Here is a 19,983-nt window from a genome sequence, read left to right on the forward strand (position 1 = left end):
AAGGCCCTCTGGGCCAGAACACTTCTGACCTCTGCACGGACCGCTCTAAATGCCATACACAATAGCATGCCTTTGATCATCAGTGTGCCATTATTTTGGATTCCTGTAGCTCAAGATCTGAAACTTGAGAATGACTGGTAATTGCAAAATTAACAATCCAAATTTCTTAACGTACTGTATTGTAAATTAGTGGTTCACAAAATATGGTACAGATACCTCCAGTTATCTCCAAGGACTCATGATTATCAAGGTTGGATATATGTCTGTTTAATGTTTACAACAGACCATTGCTTATATTATCATTCAGCATAAATCAATGGATTTTCTATCATATTTAATAGATGTCACCTCCTAAATATCACATTAAATCAGCACTAGAGGTGCAGTGAGGTGATCTGTTTTTGTTAATTGGTAATGGCACCATGAAGAGATTGACTGGGGGAAATGAATAGTGCCTGGAATTCCAAAGCAGGATCTAAAGTTTGAGAACTAGTGGATTAAAGAAAAGAAAAGGGAAAAAAAAAAAAAAGCCATGATTAATTCCACCGTAGCACCACCTAGTGGAACTTTAGAAGAAATCAATTGGTTTTTCTACTTGGAAACGAGGAAAAATGTAAAGTGACGCAGGATTCATTAAAAGTAAGCACAACACAAATTGCACATCCTCAAGTTATCTGGGAGACTGATATGCTCTCTTTAAAAATAAGAAGCAGCTTTATATTTATAACTAAAAATCCAATTTTTCTAGTTATAAATTCGACATACTCATTTTATGCATATTACAAAACTAAGAAAAAGTATACTAGGATAAGGGTCATTCATAATTCCACCATTCAAGAATGTATATCATTTTAACATTTTTTTCTATGTCTGTATATATATTTATATTTTTAAATAGAGTTTATATATTTGTACTGGTTTCATTTAACGCTTCTTTGGTTACATCAAGCTATTAAATATTTATCTATATAATAATTCTGGTCACCAATTCTATGTGTGGTTTTTTTTCCCTCCACCAAAAAGCAATCTTGGGGCTTCCCTGGTGGCCCAGTGGTTGGGAGTCCGCCTGCCAATGCAGGGGACACGGGTTCGTGCCCCGGTCTGGGAAGATCCCACATGCCGCGGAGCGGTTGGGCCCGTGAGCCATGGCCGCCGAGCCTGCGCGTCCGGAGCCTGTGCTCCGCAACGGGAGAGGCCACAACAGTGAGAGGGCCACGTACCGAAAAAAAAAAAAGAAAAAAAAGCAATGTTGGACTCCACGGGCCTAGCTGCTCTGCGGCATGTGGGATCTTCCCAGACCGGGGCACGAACCCATGTCCCCTGAATCAGCAGGCAGACTCTCAACCACTGCGCCACCAGGGAAGCTCGAAAAGTCTTTCTTTAAAACTCATGGCCGCTCCCAAAGAATTGATACAAGGGAAAACAGAAAAGAATTATTATATGCTATTTAACAAATATTTATTAAATAACTATGTCAGGCAATTGAGACAAAAGTTTGAATAAAATATAATCTCTGCCCTAAAGGGGTTTATAATCTAGTTCTAAGAATGAGATAACATATATTTGTACAATGCTTTTTAGTTTAAAATGTACTGTCACACAGTACAAATTCTCTGCTCTGTTCCCTTTCCATAACCAGAATATAGAGGCCATCAACCAAAAAAGGGCTCTACAGAGATTCAAAGGGAAGCGATTCCTTGCAGTTGCGTGGTAAGGGTGGGCTGGGAAGAGAAGACTTCACGGAGGAGGAAGCAGCTCAGGTGAGCTCTGAAAGGTGGACATACTTCAATAGACAATGATTGGCGGCTTTCATTATAATAATAACTTGTGCCTAGCATAACTTGTGCATAGCATAGCTTGCAAAGTCAAGAGGACATTAGCGACAAGTTTAGGGGAAGCACGAGGACCATAATTTGGCTGCAACACAGGAGAAGAGAATAAATCTGGAAATAAACATGTACTTAATTTGTCCAGATTTGGGGCTAGCAAAATTAAATGAATAAACTGTACTTTAATCTGAGGTAGGAAGATAGGTTTAGCTACTTCAAAAGAATTCCTCATTTATTTCAAGCGACCCCTTGTATTCCCACCAAATTAATTTGATTTTCTGTGCTTCCCTCCAAAAGTCCAATCAAGACGACCCTTTTCCTAATCTGTCCCTAATCGACTCATATACGTCTCCCCTCCCCCCATCCTCTCCCACCTAACAGCTGTCTCTAGGACAGTGACATTTTGACTGTTTCTTAATTTATTTCTTTATTTGTGGTTTCCGATTTTCTGTAAAGAGCAGGAAGTGTTTTAATAATACAAACCTATTTTTGTAATAAAATGTTTATTAATACCTTAGAATATATCCTCCAAGATTCTTTTACATAGAGCCTATGTATTTTTTCTACAATCTAATATCATGCGTACTCTTTGCAATTTACCTATTTTTAAACATCTAGGTTGTACCAAATTTTTGAAATGACTAATAGTGGAGAGCAGTTAAAATTAGATGAAAATAAATTAGTATAAAAAAGTACAATCATGTTCCTGGGGGGGGAAAGCAAAATGGGCAACAATTCTTAAAGATGCATAAAACATTACAAGCCCCCCACCATGACCAAAACGACATGTCGTCCAGCTTGCTTTCCACCAAACTACCGTTGACAAACTATTTTCAGCTGAATAGTAACGTTGCTCTATGTACTGAGTCCTGTGCTAGGCAATGATAACATGAAGATGAAATCCCCGATCCTTATCCTCAAGGAGCTTAATGACTAGTAAGGGACACAGCCTACATAAAGGATGCTCAGGTTGCTATGGGAACACAGAGAAAGGTATCTGATCCTGTCTGAGAGGATCCAGGAAGGTATCCTTGAAGATAGTCAAGCAAATGAGTCCTGAACCATGGGTATGAATTAGGCAAAGAACGGCTGGGGGGAGTGGGAGTGTGAAAGAATTTCCAAGCAGAAGCAACAACCTGTGCAAAGATACAGTCAAGAGTGACTATGGGAATTCCCTGGCGGCTCAGTGGTTAGGACTCCCCGTTTCCATTGCAGGGGCACGGGTTCAATCCCTGGTGGGGGAACTAAAATGCCGATGCTGCACCACCAAAAAAAAAAAAAAAAGAGTGACTGTGGTAGGTGAGAGAATTCTAAGCGATACACTGTAGCTCAAAGGTACAGTATATGTGAGTCTGTGGGAGTTCAAGGGAGTATAGGAAAAACTGTAACTTTTATGTATTTGCAGTTCAGTTTATATTTAAAATTGTTCTTCTTGTGATGCAATTTATATTAGACCTAATATTAATATAATAAACACATGTTATAAAAAATAAATTTGGCCTTATTGGGTTTGCATGCTCCTCATTGTTTTTCCGGTTAAGGGTACGAGTTCACTGAGATTTGGAGACAGCTGCTTTGGGTGAAGGGAAACAGTGATGGGTTTTAAGGAGGAAAGATTGGCAACAAGATGGAAAACTTTGGCAGCAGGATGGAGGGTTGTTGATGGGAGAGAGCATGCAGGCAATTTGGAGGCATTAGTCAAAGTGAGAAAGGCTAAGAGCCTGAACCAGGAAGCAGCACGGGAATTGTGGGAAAGGGACATTCAGAAGGTAATGTAGACAGGGCTTGGTAGACTGACATTGTGTGCACTGCAGAGGAAAAAAGGATAGAAATAACAGAAACAAAAAGAAGGGGATGGATGCTTTGTAAGGTAACCACAAGTGGGCCAAATCAAAAGTCAAATGCAGAATAAATTAATACAGCAATACTACAGGATGCATATCCTCGTTGAAGCCACCGTTCATGATAGTAGTTTAATGCAAGAATGCATTTTAAGTTGTAAATTTCCAGCCCACACAGATGTAACACAAGAAATGTGTTGTTGGAGACTGCCAACCCAGAAGTGAAATAAATGATCAGATTCTGATCAAAAGAACATGTGAAATGTACTGAGTTTCAATGGAAGTGGTATAAAGTTCTGAATTCAGTTACGCTTGTAAACACCATAACATGTTGGGAAGATAGTGACATAGTTACAAGAGCATACAGTCTTTACGACCTTAAGAGAACCCCCATCTGGACACAGTTATGAAACTACAGATAATGTCTAGAAATAGGTATAGGGTGTAGGAGTGAAAATATTTTTACTCTAGAACTATCAGTCATTTCAAGTGAATTTGGGGCATTATGATAGAATGCTACTTTAAATAATGGCTAGACTTTCCCCCTGGTTTTAGACCTAAATATGCTGCATTATCTGATTTTCCAGCCAACTTACCTAGCAAAGAAATAATATCCTAAAAATCTAAGAACTTTTTTGAGCCGAAGCACTAATATCCTTCCCTCTGCCCTCTATGCCCCAACCGTGCCGCCTGTCACTCGCAGTTCTGAAACTGCCTCTCCCTTTTTCCCCTCTACCACTCTTCTCCTGATCACATTTCACCTTGGGCGTATTCCTTCTAATTTCTCATGTTTCAGCTTAAGCGTAATTTTCTCAAGGAGGCATTTACCATACCGCTATATAGTCTAAATTCTTCTGCTATGTGATTCCACGAACTTCCCTTTTGGTAACATTTATTTGACTTGCAATTACTTTTTAGTACCCACCACCCCAACTGGACAGTAAACATCATGTGGGCTAGAACACTGCCTGCCACATGGCAGGCACTCAATAAACACTGATTGGATTAAATTGAGCTTTACAGTTCAAACAGATAAATCAGGTATATTAGGCCAGAATCTCCATCTACAAACTCATATGTGCATGAAATGTACACATAGAAATTGTAGAATTACTACAATTCAACTTCTATTCCAAGGCATCGTTTTACCAGGCTGGCAAAAATTTTGTCTTGGTCAATTCAGTATCTTCCCCTCTTTTCCCCTAATATTTGCATAAAGGCAAGATATTGAGATGAAGCTCATTTCCATGTCATCTGGACCCTCGATCACTTGAGATATCAATTCCCCACCTGGACCTTTTGGATTAGGCCAAGCAGGTTGCCCTGGAGACTGTCTTTTTCCTATCCCACGATTCCTCTGAGTTAGGATTGCTCTTCTCTGCCTCCGTCCTTGGGTCTCATTCCCAAGGATGAGTGGGACTCATTCCGCTGCTTGGTGCTCCAGGCAGCCGCTCCCTCTGGGTCCCGCTAACGCCCAGGGGTCTCCCCCAGAGCTGAAGCTTGGAGCTGCTGGCTCTGGGACCTCCACCCTACCTGAGATGTGCTATCTCTTCACTCGGCAGGGAGCGTGCTCTTCTCTGGGACCCTCCCAGGCTCCTCTCATTTGGACACTCAGGACCCCTCTGAGCCTTGGGGATTCTTGTTTGAGGCTGTCGAGAGACTGTGGAAGAAGGAGGGGAAGCTGTAATCGTTTTGATGCTCCCTCCTCAGCCTTTTGTCTATTAATCCATTAGTTTTTATCCTTAAAACTCAAAGGCCAGCACGCCCCGCCCCACCCCCCACCCCGCCCCATAGCTACATTCCTTCCCTGAGTACAAACAGAAGTGCCTAGGTGCTGCTTTAAAATGGATAAAGGACCAAGAAGACAAAAGGAAATGTTGAGACTGGACAATTTATAACAAGGGTCTACTTGGGAGTATTAACCTTTCTGAAATCATGACATCTGATTCCAGATGTTAAAGCCTTCTTGAAGTACTTCTTGAATTCTGCTTCTTTATCCCTACAATGGCTTCTCTCAAATGAAAACACAGTTGTTTTTAATTGTTCAGATAAAGGCCTCAATGCTATTTTAGGCTGTATGTGTTCTAGTTGTACCCTAAATATATGTGTATTTGTTACATATATTCATGTGAATGTGTAAATATATACACATATACATATCACAATACCATGTCATATAGTCCCATATTATTGTTCAAATAAGTTGCATATTGTACAATATAAATGACCTGCTTCTATCAGATGTGTAAGCTGTTTCCAGTTTTTTAATTACAAATGAAGATGTGATTAAATTCCTTTTACTTGAAAAAGAAAAAAAAGGAAATGTTGAGAAAGAGGAGAGAGACTTGGATGAATACGGACAGACACTGTAAAATCAGTGTTCTGCTTCATATTCACAAGTAAAAATCTGACTCCTGAATGGAATATTTGTGATGAGTTACTAAAGGGGAATGTAGCGATTATTTACATATTCTTAATCTGAGATTGTAGTAAATTACAATCACCAGGCTGTTGGACAGAACATCTCCTGGCATCTACTCAGAATTACCATGTGCCAGAGTCCCTGCTTGGTCCCAGGTGCTGGAAAAACGCTTCTCAACAACCCTGGGACATAGGCATCATGATTCCTTTTTTTTTTTTTGCGGTATGCGGGCCTCTCACTGTTGTGGCCTCTCCCGTTGCGGAGCACAGGCTTCGGACGCGCAGGCTCAGTGGCCATGGCTCACGGGCCCAGCCGCTCCGCGGCATGTGGGATCTTCCCGGACTGGGGCACGAACCCGTATCCCCTGCATCGGCAGGCGGACTCTCAACCACTGCGCCACCAGGGAAGCCCGATTCCATTTTTTTAAATGAGGAAACTGAGCACGTTTTAACTAAAGTTCACACAGCTATTAGGTGGCTTGGCAAGAATTTGAAGCCAGGCACATGTGACTGAAAAACCCACGTGTTCTTAGTATTTTCGTTGCCTCTCATAGATTTTTGGACTCATGAATAGTATTGGTCTAAGATAGTATTTTATTCTTTTCCACTTTATGGTTCTTTAATTCTCCAAAATAACTCTCTTATTTTTTAAAAATTAAGATTATCGAACATTCTTGAAAGAGATTCATAAGGTATTATATTGGCTTCCTAGGCCTGCTGTAACAAAGTACCACAATCTGGGCGGCTTAAAACAACAGAATTCTTTTGTCTCACAGTTCTGGAGGCTGGAAGTCCAAAAACGAGGTGTCCGTGGGGCTGTGCTCCTTCTGAAACCCATAAGGGAGAATCCCTCCTGCCTCTCCCTAGTTTCTGGCGGTCTACTGGCAATCCTTACCAGTCCTTGGGTTGAAGCTGCATCACTTCTGCCTCTGCCCCCTGCATCACGCACGGGGCCTTCTCTCCAGGTCTCCTCTTATAAGAGACACCAATTGTATTGGATTGTGGGCCCACTCTACTCCTACCTCATCCTAACTAATTATATCTACAATGGCCCTACTTCCAAGTAAGGTCACATTCTGAGGTACTAGCAGTTAGGACTTATCTTTCAGGGGACATAATTCAACCTACAATAAGAATGTTCTAAGTACTTTAAACAGCAGAGACACTATTTTGTATACAGTGAACTAACAACTGGTCATCAACATCTCATAGTGAGAAGAACAAAGATACTAGTAAATATCTCATATTTTTCATCATTAGCCACATACTTTTGGATTTAGTAACGTTTTTAAACCTCAGTGTGCAAGCAGTGTATAAAATGCTGCAAAATATTTAAAGATTAGCTCATAATAAATACTATTGATACAACATATTTGTGAAGCACTTGATAGTTTCACCAAGTATTCTTGGGTGTGATTTCTCACTTAGCTCTCAAAAGAACCCTAATATATTTTTCTCATTTTGAAAATTAAGAAATTAGAATGGAGAATGTTAAATACTTGTTTAAGACAGCCTTTCTAAAGAGGCAGACTTGGGACATGAATCCAGATGTTCTTAGTAAAATTCTGGAGCTCTTGCCACACATCTTGGTACCTTTTGACATTTAATAATAATGATGATGATGATAATGATAACTGCTAATGTTTATTGAATGTTTACTATCTGCCAGGGACAGTGCCAAGCACTCCACAGAATTCTCTCTCATTTAATTTTTCCAAGAACCCTAAGAGGCAAGCATAACACCAAAGCACAGAGCCAGTGAGGAATTAGCCACAGGCCACAGAGCTAGTAAATGCGAAAGCCGAGATGCACACTCAGGGGGGCCTTCTCCAGAGCCTGCCCTCTTAACTACTTGTATATGCCTAGCTGACCTTAGGAAGCCTTCCTGGGCAGTCTCTATTCCAGAGTCCTCGTCACCCGAGGTTGCACCATTATTAACCAGCGTGACCACCATTATTAACCACCATTATTAATAATGGTGCACCCTCGTTGCACCATTATTAACCAGCGTGACGGTGTTTATTGGCATCTTACAAACCAATATATGATTAGCCAATTACTTTAAGCAAGTGACTTAATATTTCCACTGCCAGCTGTCTCATGTGCCACATGGAGATATACTGCAGTGAGGGCTAAGTTATATAACACATGTAAATGACCCAGCACACATCAGCCAGGTAATGGGCACTCAATTAATTGTACTTATGAGTCAGGCTGATAATGATAATTTATTGTTTAAAAAGTACTCTGGGGGTTGGAGGAGGGGACAATTAATCTTGACGGGTGGGACTGGAGATGTTATGGGGAAAAGTAACTGTAGGGCCTTGAAGAATAGAAAAATGTTAACAGGTGAAGGGCATGCTGTGGTCTGAATGTTTGGGTCCCCCCAAAGTTCGTATGTTGAATTCCTAATGCCTGATGTGGTGGTATTAGGAAGTGTGGGCCTTTGAGAGGAGACTAGTGTTCTGATAAAAGAGACCCCACATAGATCCCTGCCCCTATTGCCACGTGGAGACACGGCGAAGCTGCAGGCCATGCACCAGAAAGAGGGCCCTGGCTGGAATGCAACTGTGCCAGCACTTCCAGCCTCCAGAACTGTGAGAAATACATTTCGCTCCTGTACACGTGTATAGGCTACCAGTCTGTGGTACTTTGTTACAGCGGCCCAAACAAACAGGGCATTGTACGCAGAGAATCCTGCACAAATGAAATGACGGTTCCAACAAGTGCGCCCTGCCTGTAAGAACAGTAGGGAATCACAATACTGAGCACCCCCTACGGAATTAGGAACTGTGACCCCAACTGCCTGTGCTGTGGGTACTTAAGGAAACCATCCCCTCTGCAGCCATCGAGTCTGTAATTCTCTATTCACGTGTGCGGACCACTGCCATCACCCACGTATCACCGCGCCCTTTACCGACGGAGGGCCACGCTTGCAGTGGCAGGAAGAGCTGGTTTCTGCACTGGCCCTCTGGCCTCCACATCCTGCGTCTGAGGCACCTGATCCTCTTCTTCCCTAAGGACTGTCCTGCCTGCCGCCTGAGACAGTGGCCACCACATCTACAATAGAGAAGAGCACTCCCTCGGGTTTGGAGTTGGTGGGGAGGGCAGTTACTTATTTCCACGTCCACCCTGGGCTGAAGCCCGCGGTAACTCATCTCTCACCAGCCATTATCCAGGGACCCCGGGACAGCACTCTCTGGTCTAGTCCCGTGGCACTATTGGGAGTGGGGAAGGGAGAGGGTGAGAGTAAGTGGAGTTTTCCATCAGAGTCCTAAGGTGGCCTGGGAATCAGCCCTTCTTCACAAGTCAGCACAGCCAGGATTCTCGCCCCTCCTCCCCCATCACCTGATGCCACCGCTGAGTTCCAGCTTCCAAGCTCTGCTCACTGCTTTCCCGCTACCTAGACTTTTCTTCACTGCCCGTGTAAACGCCATCCACTCTGCAACCTCTGTTGATCTCGTAACACTCCTATGGCACTTGGCACATGAATTTTACTCTTTTGGAAAAAGCAGAGACCTTCCTAAAAAAATTGCCTAAAACTTGATTAGAAGACTGGCCTAACCACCTGAAAGGTCTATGTTCTAATTCCAGCTCTATCATTACGTACTGTTACAACCTAAGTCTAACTTTCTTCTCTTATGAATGGATTACATCCTAACTGTCCTGCCTCAGAGGATTGAGACGTGCTCATTTAACAACAGATGTAAACCATTCCTGAAAATTGTAAACCACTATCCAACTGAGGTGATAAGGGCAGGTTTTATCTTCAAAACTAGGAAAGTTCTTTAGAGGATAAGGGCAATGTCTGATTTGCATCCCCCCAAAATGCCTCAGAAAGTGCATCAATTACAGAAGGCATTCAGTATTTGTTGATTAATGGGAAACAATATTTTTAGCAAAAAAGAGGTCTTTTAGTGTAAAGTTTCAGCTTTATACACTTAGTTTTAGTAAACAAGATCTAATGAACATATTTAGCATTTTAAAGATCCAGTGATTTTTCTGACTTCTGAATGACATTTACAAGCATTTACATTTACAAGAATACGAAAAGATTTTCGTATTCTTTTACAACCTAAATCTAATTTCATTACGCTAGATTTATCAGAAACATCAATATTTTCCATTTGAAGCTCCTGATTAAAAAAATCACTTTGGAAAAACCAGAATAAAACTGGAATTCTTCAACATTTTCACGTTAAAATGAATAGTTTTCCTTTTAAAGTATTTTACTTGATGCACTTGTGAAATTCAGGGAAGCACAAATCTCATTTAATAGCATGTAGTGAGTCTTCCAGCTTATGGTGGGTTTAGTATTGACAAAAATGTTGTAACTTTATTTATTTTGGCCGCACTTCATGGCTTGTGGGATCTCAGTTCCCTGACAAGGGATTGAACCCAGACCACGGCAGTGAAGGGGCCGAATCCTAACCACTAGACCACCAGGGAACTCCCCAAAATGTTGTAATTTTCAAACGTTTAAGTTAAATCTAATTTTCTCATGGGCTGGGAGGTTATGTCCAACTTTCTATAACCCCACCACCACTTATAACCAACTACAGATGACATTTGTTTCATCTGCACATTACTTTCTAATGTATTTAACTCACTAACGTAACTCACTTACATGAGAACCACAGTACTCGTATCAAATTTTATTGAATAATTCAGCATCTTCGTCTGTACCTACAAAAAGAGAAAGGAACACTTAATTATCACTTATATTGTATCAATCATTATACTTGTCACTTGAACTTGTTGACGCTTATTATGCCTGAATTCTGTATTTGTAGATATGCCTACTTAAAATGTGGGGGAAAGCGGCGGGGGTTGGAGGTGGTGGGATCAATCGGGCGATTCGGATTGACATGTATACACTGATGTGTATAAAATGGATGACTAATAAGAACCTGCTGTATAAATAAATAAATAAAATTAAATTAAAAAAAATTTATTTGTAACCCTCAGATCAATATTCCAGCAGTTTTGAGATGGTGGACATACACATGGGCAGATTGGGGGAATCTGATTTGCTAAGGGAAGCACACGCTCCCCGCTGAGGTCTGACACGGCTGCACACTCTCTTCTTGTTTCAGCTCGCATACTGTATACATACATCATTTTTGTAGTCTATTAAGTGCTGATTATCACATTTTTGTGCTTTTGGTTGCTGATCTTGCTGTTTAAAATGGCCCCCACCTGTAGCGCTCAATGCTATCTAGTGTCCCTAAGTGCAAGAAGGCTGTGATGTGCCCTAAGGAGAAAATACGCACATAAGATAACTCTGTTCAGGCATGAGTTCAGTGCTGTTGGCCCTGAGTTCAATGTTAATGAATCAACAGTATATATGAAACATAAATAAAACAAGGTTAGGGACTTCCCTGGTGTCACAGTGGTTAAGAATCCTCCTGCCAATGCAGGGGACACGGGTTCGAGCCCTGGTCCGGGAAGATCCCACATGCCGCGGAGCAACTAAGCCTGTGCACTGCAACTACTGAGCCTGTGCTCTAGAGCCCACGAGCCACAACTACTGAGCCCACGTGCCACAACTACTGAGCCTGCGCGCCTAGAGCCCGTGCTCCACAACAAGAGAAGCCACTGCAATGAGAAGCCCGCGCACCGCAAGGAAGAGTAGCCCCTGCTCGCCGCAACCAGAGAAAGCCCGCGCGCAGCAACGAAGACCCAACGCAGCCAAAAATAAATAAATATATTTTTAATAAATAAATAAAAATAAAACAAGGTTATGTTCTGATTGGCTGACAAAAATGTCATGATTAGAGGCTTGCAGGAACTTAACCCTGTGATTCCCTGGGAGCAACGGCTCATTGTTTGCTAATTCAGTTTCCCTGAGACTTTATAGAACCTAACTACCAAGAATAATGAGAATCGACTGTACATTTGCTTGTATTTAATGAACAACAACAACAAAAATAAGGTAACTCTTCTTTTAAAATTTTATTACGGAAAACTAAAAGAGGGAGAATAGTAAACGGACCCCCAGGTACCTAGGACCCAGACTCAACAACAGCCAGTGTCGTTTCCTCCTCCTCTCTCTCTAGCTGGATTATCTGGACACAAATCCCAGACATATACCATTTCATCCATAACTATCTTATAGGTAAATTCTTGTTAACTCTTTAAAACTGTAAGAGTAAAAAATCTGGAAAACCAAGTTACAAAGAAGGAACTGACCACATAAATTGATAGAGTTAACATTTTGATTGATTTCTTCTCAGTCTTTTTACCCATAAACAGAAAGATTGGAACCATATTGATTAGCTCCTCCCTTTTCATTTAACATTAAGCCAGTTTTCCATATCTTCAGTCTTCAAAAATAAAATGTAATAATCCTTTGTACATCATCTCATTTAATAAGAGGCATGTCATTTTTTCCTGTCTGCTTCATTTTTATCTTGAGATAATTGTACACTCACATACGCTGTAAGAAATCATCCAGAAGACACAGTATACTCTCTACCCCACAATGGGAACATCTTGCAGAGCTATAGAGCAATGTCACAACCAGGAGAACGATGTCCATACAGTCAGGATAGAACTTTCCATCACCAGGAGGATCCCTCCCGTTGCCTTTTTACAACCATACCCACTTCTCTTTTGCCCCCAAATCTTCCTTAACCCCCTGGGAACCACTAATCTGTCCCTTCTTCTATAATTTTGTCATTTCAAGAATGTTATATAAATGGAATCACATAGTATGTAAAGTTTCAGGACTGGCTTTTTTCACTCAGTGTGAGACTCAAGTTGTTTCGTCCGTCAGCAGTTCCTTCCCTTTTATTACTGACTAGTATTACAGGTGTGGACATAGCACAGAATGTTTAACCATTCACCCACTGAAGGACACCTAGGTTGTTTCCAGTTTTGGGCTATTATGAATAAAGCTGCTATAAAAATGTGCGTACAGGATTTTGTGCCACAAAAGTGCATTACTTTCCTATTGTGGCTGTAACATATTACCACACACCTAATTTAAAAACCTCAAATTTACTATCGTGCTGTTGTGGAGATCAGAAGCCTGAGTTCCAGGCTTCCCTGGTGGTCTAGTGGTTAAGACTTGGAGCTTCCAATGCAGGGGGCAAGGGTTTGATCCCTGGTCAAGGAAGTTCCTCATGCCATGGGGTATGGCCAAAAAAAAAAAAAAAAAAAAGTCTGAGTTCCTTCTGGAAACTCTAGGGGCGAATCTGATCCCTGCCTTTTCTTTCCAGAGTTGGCTGGCGTTCCTTGGCTCATGGCGGCATACCAAGTGTTGCTTAAAACATCACAAGATCTTCTGACTTTGGCCCTTCTGCCTCCCTCTTATAAAGGCCCTTCTGATTATATTGGGCCCACTTGAACCATCCAAAATAATCTCTCTATGTCAAGATCTTTAACTTAATCACAACTGCAAAGACCCTTTTGCCATATAAGGTACCATACTCACAAATTCTACGGATTAGGATGTGGGCCTCACGGCAAAGCCATTACGTAGCCAACCACAAGTTTTCGTTTCTTTGGGGTAAGTGCTCAAGAATCCAACTATCATTGGTGGTTGCATGCTTACTTTTATAGGAAACAAACTGTTTTCCATAAGTCCCACCTGTGGTGTAAGGGTGATGCAGTTTCTCTACAACCTTGCAAGCATTCTGTCACTTCATTTTAGTCATTCTGATAGGTGTGTAGTGATGCGTCACTGTGATTTTGCGTTTCTCTAATGGCAAAAGACGTCGAACATCTTTTCACGTGCTCATTTGCCATCTGTATACCCTCTTTGGTGAAATATCTGTCCATACCTTGTCTGCTTTATTTTTAATGCAAATAACCAGAAGTTTTTCACAAACTGTTTCATCAAGGCTAGTAACAGAATTTATGGGTTCTTTGAGTAGGTTTTTGACCTGGATCTTTGGGGAAACTTAGGTGCAGTGGTTCTAAAACTTTAGTGTGCCTCAGAATCACCTGTTGAGCTTGATAAAATATAGCTTGTTGGGACCCAAGCCCAGAGTTTCTGATTTTGTAACTATGGGGTGGAGCCCTGGGGAATTTGCATTTCTAACAAACTCCCAGGTAGCAATGATGCTGTTATCCCAGGACGATACTTTGAGATGCTTTAGGGAGACCTTAGGGCTACTTGATGTTTTCTGTTGCCTTTTCCTTGTCATTGTAAATGTCCCTGTAGTAAACATTAGAATGAATCAAATAGTTGTTGTGCTCCAAAGTGAAGTGCTTGGGGGAAAAAAAAAAAAAAGAACAGGGGTATGGCAAAAATCAATCTGATCTCCCAGTGGCCAAAGCTTGGAACAATCTGAGCAACTAAATAAATTACGACAGTACTGGATTATAACCCAAAGAATAAATATCCATGAGTCCATAGTGATAAAAATAAATATGGAAGAAAGGACAAACCTTCCCTGCACAAGAATTCTAAATACTCCAGGAGGTGGAGCTTTAATCCCCTTCTCCTTGCGTGTGGGCTGGATTTCCTGACTCACCTCCCAAGACTATAATATGGAAAGTGGAAAACCTGGCAGACATCCCTTTAACCAAATGACCAAGATTAACATGATCGGTGGTAAGTCATATCGATGTCACATGCCCCCTGTTATGATGTGATAAGAAAGGCATCTCACCTTTGGTATTGTTCCCCTAAATCCACGAGCCCCACCTAGTTGTGAGGAAGGAAACATCAGAAAAACTCAATTTGAGGTTCGTTCTAAAAATATCTGCCCGGTACTCTTCAAAAGTGTCAAGGCCATGAGACAAGAAAAGACGAAGAATCTCAAAAACTGGGGGAAACAAAGTAAAAGAACGTTAGTGAAAAAACTGGAAATCCGGATAGCCTGTAGGTAATCATACTGCAACAATGTCAATTTCCTAGTTTTGCTAAATATACCTGGTTAAGTAATTTATGAACATTAGGGAAAGCTGGGTGAAGGATACAAAGGAATTCTCTGTACTATCTTTGCAACATTTCTGTTAATCTACAATGATTTCAAAATAAAGAAGTTCCCCACCCAGTTTCTGATTCGGTAAATGCAGTGGGTCCTGAACATTTGCATTTGTATTAAGTTCCCCAGAGATGCTGTTACTAGGGAAACGCTCTGGAAAACACCAGTTTACGGAAACCTTAGGGCTACTTGATGTTTTCTGTTTCTTCCTGTCATTGTAAATTTCTCTGTAGTATACACAAGAATGAAAAAAAGTTGTTGACTTTTCTCTTTCAAAGCAGGTGTACTTTTCTTTTTGATGGGAGGAGGGGTTTATTCACTGTTCTGCTCAGCTCTCAGTTTTACCTTAAGCATGATATTTAAGGATTCCTTCCTTCTAAAGATGCATCAATCAACCCTCACATTGAATTTTCCGTGCTTGGTTCACTTATACTGTTACTTAATGATAACAAAAAGCCTTAGAAATTGTCTTAAATATTGGCAAAAATTCAAAGAGAAGTTTAAATGCTGCTAGGTAAGGAAGTGAATCTGGGTAATTACTATGCACACAGTTTATTATAATTTGTCTCTCACTATCCACTGTCACCTTCTTCCTTAATAGTAAACTTTGATTTTTAACTGAGCACATGGCCAACCAGAATATATCAAAATATATCCTCCAAGTTTCCTTAAGTTGGTATTTTCGTAAGACTGTGCCCTAGTTAGGAGACAGGCAGAAGTGCAATTTCTACAAAACGTCCTTAAAGGGGAGAAAGGTGCCTTTCTTCACCTTGCTTTCTGCTGGTAGGAATGACTATGATGGCTGGAAGTTGAACAGTCATCTTGGACCCCAGGTGGAAGTGTTATCACGAGGATGGTGGCAAAACAGGCTGTAAGAAGCCCAATACCTGACTCTGTGACAGCAGCCCAAGCCCGGGACTGACTACCTCCAGACCAATTTTTTAAAAAAATTTATTTTATTTATTTTTGGCTGCGTTGGGTCTTCGTTGCTGCACGCAGGGTTTCTCTAGTTGCGGTGAGCGGGGGCTACTCTTTGTTGCGGTGCGCAGGCTTCTCATTGCAGTGGCTTCTCTTGTTGTGGAGCATGCGCTCTAGGCGTGCGGGCTTCGGTAGTTGCAGCACGCGGGATCAGTAGTTGTGGCTCGTGGGCTCTAGAGCGCAGGCTCAGTAGTTGTGGCACACGAGCTTAGTCGCTCCGTGGCATGTGGGATCTTCTCAGACCAGGGATTGAACCCGTGTCCCCTGCATTGGCAGGCGGATTCTTAACCACTGCGCCACCAGGGAAGCCCCTCCAAACCTCTTTTGTATGAAAGAAAAACTGACCTGTCTTAAGTTCCCGTTATCTTGGACTTGCTATCACCTGCAGCTGAACCTAACTGGAACGGATACCAAGGGTCATGCAGAAGTGCAGGGCCCACGTTTGCCACTGTGCAGAGTGGAAGCTCACTGGATAAAGGCAGCAAGGTGGCTGAGGAGTGAAAGGGGGCTGAACTCCAGCCTGCCCTCTCCTTTCCAAGCTGTGACCAGAGTGGGTATTCACTAGGAGGCTGAGATGCCTGCGGCCCTGTGCAAGAGTGAAGCACTGTCTAGAATCTAGACTCTACAGCTAGTCTGCACACTTCTGGAGGCAGTGGGGAGGATCTGAGATAGTTCCCACAGGTACTTAAAACATATTTAATATTAAATGGGCCACATCTCATGGTAGGTAGTGCTGCCTTCTGCAACTTCAGACCTCCAGGCTAGTTAGGATAATATGGAAGGAAGGAGTTTGTTGGGGGACAGAAAGAGAACAGAAACTCACCAGAACATGTCATTAGGCAGCATTATATGGTGGCTACAGTACAAGCTCTGGAGCCAAACTGCCTGTGTTCCAATCCTGGCTCTCACAGTGATCAGCTGTGTTATTTCAGGCACTTTTCTTAACCTCATTGTGTGTCAGTTTTTGTCAACAGCACTTAACGCCCAACGATGCACTGAGGATTTTAGTGATTATTACAGTGCCTGACATGTAGTGATGAATAAATGTAAGCTATTACCACCATTCTGGGAATTCTTTAGCAAAGGAACCAGAAATTAGCCCTGTATAGCCACTGCTTCTTGAGGGCTTAAGCTCTGCCAGGAATTATCCACATCTGACCTTATTTTACTCATGGGGAAACTAAGGCTTAGAAAGGTTCAGTGACTTTCCCAAGGTTATACAACTAATGTATCTAGCCCAGCTGTAATTCAAACTCAGATTGGTTTGGATCCCAAAGCCATGCTTTTTAACTAAGATAATTAAGGTTGGAAGGCAAAGCCTGTAAGGTTTCACATGCTTCCTCTTGTATACCCTCCGTTTGTTTCCCCACTCATAACAGGTACTGTAGTAGCAAACTCTTTCAGGCTAAGGTCTGTAAGGAAGGAGGATGGACAGACTGGAGAGATCAAGAGCAGCAATTGGAAGGGTGGGGTAGGGTGGAGCAGGGCGGTCTCGGGAAATTGCAAAAGCATTCAGCCTGAGCTGAGAATCAGGCAGAGTCCCACTTGGGACTTGTGGCAAAATGGGAGAGACTGGGGAGCTAAGCAGACCTGCAAAATGCCTCTTGGTGATGTATATGAAACACTGGACTCTCGAGATAAGATTCACTCCTCTTCATTGCTTCTAAAATATTGTTGCATTGTTAAACACAAAGTCAATCCTATAACTTAGCAATTTTATATTTTATAAACTATCACTTATCCGATGGCTTTTAAGTAAAGTAAGGATTTGGCCATTTAAGTAATTTCTTTACATTGAGTCTAAGAAATCTTTGCCTTTATTGCAAAGACGTTGTTTCAACCAACCATTCAAAATGTTGTAAATCAGCTCCTTTGGTTTTGCCAATTTGCAGAAAAGTAACTTTACCAGTTTCTCTTGAACCTTTAAACTTCTGTCCTTTTAGGACTGAAAAAACGTCCTGCAACTGTGCTTACCTTTCCCAAGGTAACTTTATTCATTCATCAAAATCCACGTCAGGGGAGGGTAAAGTCTGACTTCAGAGGTGACGGTTAATGTGAGTTATTCCTACCATGCTCCTGGGGTTTGGAGAGAACAAACACTTGCCGGGGCACCTCCTCTGTGCTTTTAAGTGTTGGCGCCCAGAGCCGCAACCCAGCTACTTTCGCTGCACGTGCTGGCTCGCGGTTCGCCCAGCAACTCCGTACCGAGGGCCTCCGACTCATCCCGCCGCCCACGTGGCCTTGGACGGCCTCGGGCGGCCGCGGTGGAGGCCGCCCCGGCTCGTTCACCTAGGGGCGGCCGCGGCTACTGCCGCGGAGTTCCTACCCACCAACGTTCACTCCGTCACCGGGAGGGCGCCGGGAGGGCGCCGCCGGCCGGGCTCTACAATCCCGGGCAGCGCCCGTCTGCCGCCCACGCCCACTTCCCGCCCAGAATGAGACAAGACTCCGGCTCCTGCCCGGCTCCCCGCTGCTGCCGCCGCCGCCGCCGCCTACCGACGCGCGCCCTGCCACCTCCGAGCGCGACAGAAGAAAGGCACCGAGTCGTCTCAGAAAGCCGGCGCTCGCAGCCGCACAACCGCCCTCCGTACGCGGCGCATGCGCCGAGGGGTCGGCCGCGCGGGCCCATCTCAGATCACGTGAGGGTGCGGAGGCGGAGCCAAGGCCTGTGGCGGGAGGGTGGGGGAGGAAGAGCGAGGTGAGCGCGGACGTCAGAGTGGAGAGCGGAAGGTCAGGGAGGCTCAGAGCGGAAGTGAGACTAGGGAGCCTGTCCGCCATTGTGGACCCGAGAAGCGGAGAGAGAGAGGGGAGGAGAGTGTGCAAGCGGAAGAGACGGGCGCCTTCCACCGACTCCCGAGCGCGAGGCCCTCTTTCTGGCTTCTTAGCGAGCGGCGGCGGCTGGAAGAGTCTCTCGGCCGAGGGCGGCAGCCAACTGCTGTGAGTGCACGGGGAGAGGCCCAGGCGGCGGCGGCGGCGGCGGTAGCAGCAGCAGCTCTCGGGTTGCGGTGAAGAATGTCAGCCACTAGCGTGGATCAGGTGAGGGAGCAGAGGCCGCAGGCTCAGCGAAGGCCCGAGCCCCGGAGCTCCACCCTCGCGTGGGGCTCCGGCTCCTCCCCGTCGCCGCCGCCGCCGGGCTCGTAACGGTGCCCCGGGCACGACTGGTTGCGGTCCCGCCGCCCGAGCCGGGGCGTGTGCCCGGGCCGCGGAGCCTGCGGTCCAGGCGGGCGGTCGCGGGGGCCGCGGAGGGTGGAGGCAGGACTGCGCTCTGGGGCCTTCGGACGCGTCCTGAGGGCGGCAGAAGTGGGGCTGACCCCGGGCGAGCGCTGGGAGACGGCTCCCGAGTGGCGGGTCGGAGGGCTAAGCCCCGGCATGGGTGGGCGGTCGGTGGCGATGGAGGATGTGGTGGGTTTCACTCCTACGCGGATTGTTTAAAATAACTTGTCTCGGATAACGTCTCTGATTAACACGCTTTTCCTCTCTTCCTTTTTTTTTTTTTAATTTTTCCTTATTACCACATCTTTCATCTTGCTACACAGAGACCTAAAGGGCAAGGAAATAAAGGTGAGTTCGGATATTTTTTTACCTTTATTTCTCATTGTTGGTTTGATGTTACTTTTAAACTATGTGAAGGCCTTTTTGGTTTTGATATTTTGTTTTTGTTTTGTTTTGTTTTTGTTTTTTTGAAATGTAGGATTAGAGAAACAGTTTTTCTCGGCTAAGGCAGCCAAATGCTGTCCGAAAGTTTGGTAGGTCCTTGGTAGGTCTTTATAGAAACCAAAGTGATACGAGAAACCGTTTTATTAGCTTGTATTTCACTTAAGGAGGTATTGTTATGAATGTAGTGACATTTCTTTAATTTTACAGCCTGTATTATGTGACTTCTGCCACAGATTCTCCCAGTGTATGTAGATAAGTGGACATTTTCTTCCTGTCTGGTTTACGTTGGAACGCGCAGCCCACATAGAATTTTGTGTT

At 43.5% G+C, this 19,983-nt stretch overlaps 2 protein-coding genes across 4 annotated transcripts in view; one reads left to right on the forward strand and one right to left on the reverse strand.

Moving 5' to 3' along the window:
- LOC132413035 (uncharacterized) overlaps positions 1-18,786 on the reverse strand; it is a 28,269-nt gene extending 9,483 nt beyond the window's left edge. Inside the window, exons 1-2 of the mRNA XM_069540009.1 lie at positions 18,505-18,786; positions 10,719-10,777 (exon numbers count right to left, since the gene is read on the reverse strand). Coding sequence (XP_069396110.1) covers positions 10,719-10,777; positions 18,505-18,786 — 341 coding nt within the window. The remainder of the gene's footprint in view (positions 1-10,718; positions 10,778-18,504) is intronic.
- Positions 18,750-19,983, forward strand: part of YTHDF3 (YTH N6-methyladenosine RNA binding protein F3) — a 44,425-nt gene continuing 43,191 nt past the window's right edge. For all 3 annotated transcript variants that reach the window (XM_059994703.1, XM_059994704.1, XM_059994705.1), the window contains exons 1-2: positions 18,750-19,044; positions 19,545-19,569. Coding sequence is in view for 1 of the 3 variants with exons in the window: in XM_059994704.1 (XP_059850687.1) it covers positions 19,021-19,044; positions 19,545-19,569 (49 nt within the window). In the remaining 2 variants the exon portion in view is untranslated. The remainder of the gene's footprint in view (positions 19,045-19,544; positions 19,570-19,983) is intronic.

The sequence above is a fragment of the Delphinus delphis genome, chromosome 17, assembly GCF_949987515.2.
Source record: "Delphinus delphis chromosome 17, mDelDel1.2, whole genome shotgun sequence".
Taxonomy (NCBI): domain Eukaryota; kingdom Metazoa; phylum Chordata; class Mammalia; order Artiodactyla; family Delphinidae; genus Delphinus; species Delphinus delphis.